We start from the raw sequence: 4,447 nt of genomic DNA on the forward strand, positions 1-4,447 counted from the left end.
GCCGCGCCCGCGCGCAGCCGCCCGGTAGGAACCGGGGCCCGGGGTCGGGAGGGGGTCGCGTCCTGCCCGTACCCTCAGGGGGAGCAGGAAGGAGAATGGTTGGTGCCCTGTTCCGGGTGCCCTCGGGCAGGGTCGGGAACGCGGTGCCCCGGAGAGGGAACGGGGCCGGGGGGGCTGCGGCTTTTCTCCTGGGGGGCCGGACCCAGGCGGTACCCGGGCTGGGTGATGGGGATTCCCGGAGCAGTGACCACACCAGGCTGAAAAGTTTAAAAAAATATTTATTGATATGCTAAAAAAGAGCAGTGGAAAAATTAATACAAAAAAAACCCAAACCCAAAAATCAAGAACAATAACCCAAACAAACCCACCCGGCATAACCATTTCCTAGTGTTTTCCTGCAAATAAATTAAAAAGCAGCCTGGGCGGGGGGTGGGGGTGGTTCTGCACTAGCGTTAGTGTCCAGGAGCACTAGCAAACAGCCAGCGGTGCCGGGGCCCCGGGAGCTTGTCCTGCTCCACAAAGCCCCTGTGCTTTCCCAGGGTAATAACATCTCCAACTTTTGTTCTCTGAAAAGAAAAGCAAACCAACAGCCGTAGTTTAAAGCAATTGTAAGTGTCATACAGGAACGATTTGGCTCTCTCTTTAATTAAAACATACAAATCAGACCAGTGACTGGCACAAGTTACAAGAACAATTGTTTGTTTTCACCCCTACCTCAGTTTCTTTCTTTAAAAACCTTCTCTGTCTCTGGAGCCCTTCACACCCAGCTCAGAAACAATGCAGACTGAACCTCCTGAACCATCCCCATCCCTCCACGAGCTCCAGTTTTTTTGGTACAAAATATATATATAAAAATAGACTAAATTTCTAGGGAAGATGGCTGAATTGGCCACCTCTTCCAGTCCAATGGAAAACAATAAGTCTGCTTAACCAGATTATGCCTGGAGAAAATATCCTTTCAATATACAAATACTGCAGGACTTTCCACATTGGAAAGCCCTTAGAAAATGACAAGTGACAAACATTTAATTGGCTGTTTGACACATGGCTGAACACCCTGACCCATAGCAGCAAACTGAAGAGGGGAAAAAGAAAAAAAAAAAAAGTAGACCTTGAATACTAATGGTACTGATGGGTAAACAGGGTCTGTGCTGGCTTTCAGCCCCAGTCCACAAAAGATTACAGTAAATCACTCACATAATGTGCCTTTGAGAGGCAAACCCCAACAGGAATCCTTCACTCTGACATCCCAGCGCTGCTGGGAGAGCTGAGATTCTGAAACATGGGGTAGGGAAGGGGCTGGGGAAGGAGGAGGAGGAGATGAAGGTCAGAAAAATGTCTGGATTATCATTTTCACCATCCTTAGACCTTTGGAATCGAACCAACTGGTGAGCAAAAGGCACAAGAGTGAAGTGACAGCAGAGTCTTGCTGTGACCAGGAGGGGACGTGCCCAGGATGGGTGGGTGATGAAGCCATCAGGAAATGTCTTCTCCTGGGTACAAACCTAAGCTCAGTGACACTTCACCTGGCCAGAAGGCAGGAGCAAGCCCCTGGCATGGAGAAAGGTGTGTGAGCTTCAATGGATCTTTGGGGGGAGCAGCCATTCTGGATCCAGCACACAGCAAGCACAGCACCCACGGTTGCCACTCATCTCCTGCACTCTCCGTGGACACTTGGTACCCAAACCCTTCTCATAGCATCCTCAGGTGCTTTTTCCCTCTCAGGGACACCAGCACCCACATCCTATTGCTCCAATCAAGAGCATCACTGCCGGGCTGGATTCAGAGGGCATCCCTCAGCGCTGTGGCAGGGCTCTGCACGACAGCTGGGCATCTTGCTGGGGACCAGGACACCTCTCCCCACTGGTGTCACGGCTGTCCCCAGGACCCTGTGACCACCCTGCTTTGCATAGGCACAAACCTGTCGTGGGACTGGTGTCGCAGACAAGGCTGAGATAAGGACAGTCCAAAAGGCACATTGTCATTCAGTTTGGATTTGCAAAGGCCAAGTAGCAAACATTTGGTGTGTGGGGAAGAGCGTCACCCCTGCGCTCCCAGACTCCTTGATTCTTCTCCCAAACCGCTTGTATCCTCAGCACAAACGCGCACCCAGCAGAGACCACATCTGGAGCATTTGCTTCTGCTGACACAGGCTAAGGTTTCCTTGGGCTGTTCAAAGTAACAGTAGCTTGTTTGGCAAAGTTAGAGACTAGAAGGTAAACGGCACAGACTGATGTTTTGGCACTGTGGAGCTCAAAAGAATCTCTTCAGAACCTCCTCCATGGACAACACTCTCTCCTCTCCCCTTGGCCCTTTCCTGACAGAACAATGCAGGGGTGCAGGGCTGCCCCAATCCTGGGCAAAGCCCCCACCTCAGGCTGTCCACTGCTGTGTTGAGGTGACATCAAGGCTGCCCATCTGCAGCCAGGCAGAGCTGGAGCTGGTCAAGAAGCCTGCACAGGTCCCAGTGCAAGGCATGAATGTGCACGATCATACAGGACGCTGTGCTCAGCTCCACAACAAACTCAAAGCCATCACCAACAGGACAGCTGGGGTTAAACAGCAAAGCTACAGGAGAGCATCTCTGGAGTGCAGGAGCCTGCTCTGGTAAAGGCTGCAGCCACCACTTTATAACAACCACGGTCTTTGACCAGCTAGGCAGCATGTGCAGTTGGTGCTGGCTTTGCACTTCACCTGAGAGTCATGCTGTGACTGTTTGGGGGGGGGGGTCAGCAGCACCTGTACCCCCAGTTTGGTCCATTTATCTCTGTGCTCCTGTCTGTGATGACACTGTACATGACCCTGCCTGTGGCAAAGTAAGATGCTCATCCTAGTGCCAAGGTGTCACCCAGAAAGGGTGACCCCCAAAGCTGTGCCTGTTCATACATGCAGCGAGCAGCCACCCTGGAGATGGGCAGGAGAGCCCTTGGGGACACTCCAAACCATGTGCCAAGACCTGCCACAGCTTTTCATTTCCTCCGAGAAAGGAGTTCAGCATTGACAGAACTAAAATGACCTTGAATGCAACTAAACTCTGCCTGAACTACTGTTGCTAATTTTGGCTTGTAAAAGTAATCTATAGTAGGGAAAAAGACCTTCATCAAAAAAGCCATTTGCAATTACAAGCCAAAACAAACTCCCAGCTGCAGCCCTGGATGGCCAGAGGAAGGTGATCGGCTGCTGTCGCCTCAGGAACAGAGGTGTGAGGCACCTGCTGCCACTGCCTAACCCTGTTCCTTCTGCCTCGCCTCTTCTTCCCTTTCCCACTGCTCCAGGCCCGTGCAGGTGCCCTCGGCCAGCTTCTAAGCCCTTCAGCTGGAGAAACCCATGGATGGCCAGCGTGAGTCAAGCCCACGGAGGGTTCACTCACCACCGGCTCTGCCAGGGTCCTGCTTTTTACCTGAACTCCAGCACCAACCTCGCAGACACCTGGCAGTCCCAGTCCCAACCTACCTGCTGCTGGAACAGTTTCTGTGTTTGGCAAGACTTAAAAAAAAAAACATACTTCTCAGCTCAGTCTCTACCTGGAGCCTTCCCTTAAAAAAAAGAAAAAAGAAAAAAAAAGAAAAAAAAATTGCTTAAAAAATGTAAACAATATTTCCCTATCAGCTGGAAACCACAACAGAAATGTCATGGTCTTCACCATCATTGGAAGTGGCCTTGCCCAGGGGGGTGGCTGGGCTGAGTATACCCTGAAAGCCCCCGTGTGCAGCCGCCCAAGCCCCCCTGAGGGCTGGGAGCAGCGGCTGTCGCATTTGGATTGATTTGTGACTCCCCACAGCTCACAGACGGATTCACAGGAGCCCAGAGGAAAGAAAAGGATCTGCTTTTCCTCTCCTGAGGATAAGCCTGGCCCGTGGCAGCTCCACACCCTCTCGCTGCTGCCAGAGAGCTGCAGAGCTCGTCATCTGCCATTTCAAGAACTAAAGCAAAGAAATCCATGTACAGTGAAGCCTGGCTCAAAACTTGCCAGCCTCTGCACCTGGAGAATGGCATCCACCACCTCCACTTGGGGCACTGGATCCGGAGAGGATGGAGAGAAGCCAGGAGGGATCCACTGGCTCGCTGGCAGTTCTGAGCAGGTTTCATCGTGGCTTTCTCAAGCTTCTCTAGACACGAGTCCCAGCAGGTCTCACAAGGTTCACTTGAAGAAAGAAAAAAACTGATGGAAGAGTTGGACAAAACTGAGAGGCCAGAGGATCCTCTCCCTCCTCTCCTGGACTCAGTATTGCCGTAGATTGAAAAACCCAACGCTGGTGGGGGACTCCTTGACTGTCACAGTGATCAGGTTAGCGGTGACATCGGTAACAAAGACATGCTCGATCAGGCTGCGGGTGGGTTTCCAGTCCTGGCTGGTCTGGATAGAGACAGACATGTTCTGACCCACACCTGGGAAGGAAGCTGAATCCCGGTCTGAATCCGAGCTGGTCTCTTCTGTGCTTTCTCC

The 4,447-nt window shown here is 51.9% G+C and overlaps 1 protein-coding gene across 1 annotated transcript in view; it reads right to left on the minus strand.

Moving 5' to 3' along the window:
- Nucleotides 1-4,222: 4,222 nt before the first annotated feature.
- Nucleotides 4,223-4,447, minus strand: part of CBX2 (chromobox homolog 2) — a 3,687-nt gene continuing 3,462 nt past the window's right edge. Inside the window, exon 4 of the mRNA XM_010008668.1 lies at nucleotides 4,223-4,443. Within this exon, the coding sequence (XP_010006970.1) occupies nucleotides 4,223-4,443 (221 nt within the window). The remainder of the gene's footprint in view (nucleotides 4,444-4,447) is intronic.

This window comes from Chaetura pelagica, unplaced genomic scaffold, assembly GCF_000747805.2.
Source record: "Chaetura pelagica isolate M959 unplaced genomic scaffold, ChaPel_1.0 scaffold962, whole genome shotgun sequence".
Classification (NCBI taxonomy): Eukaryota; Metazoa; Chordata; class Aves; order Apodiformes; family Apodidae; genus Chaetura; species Chaetura pelagica.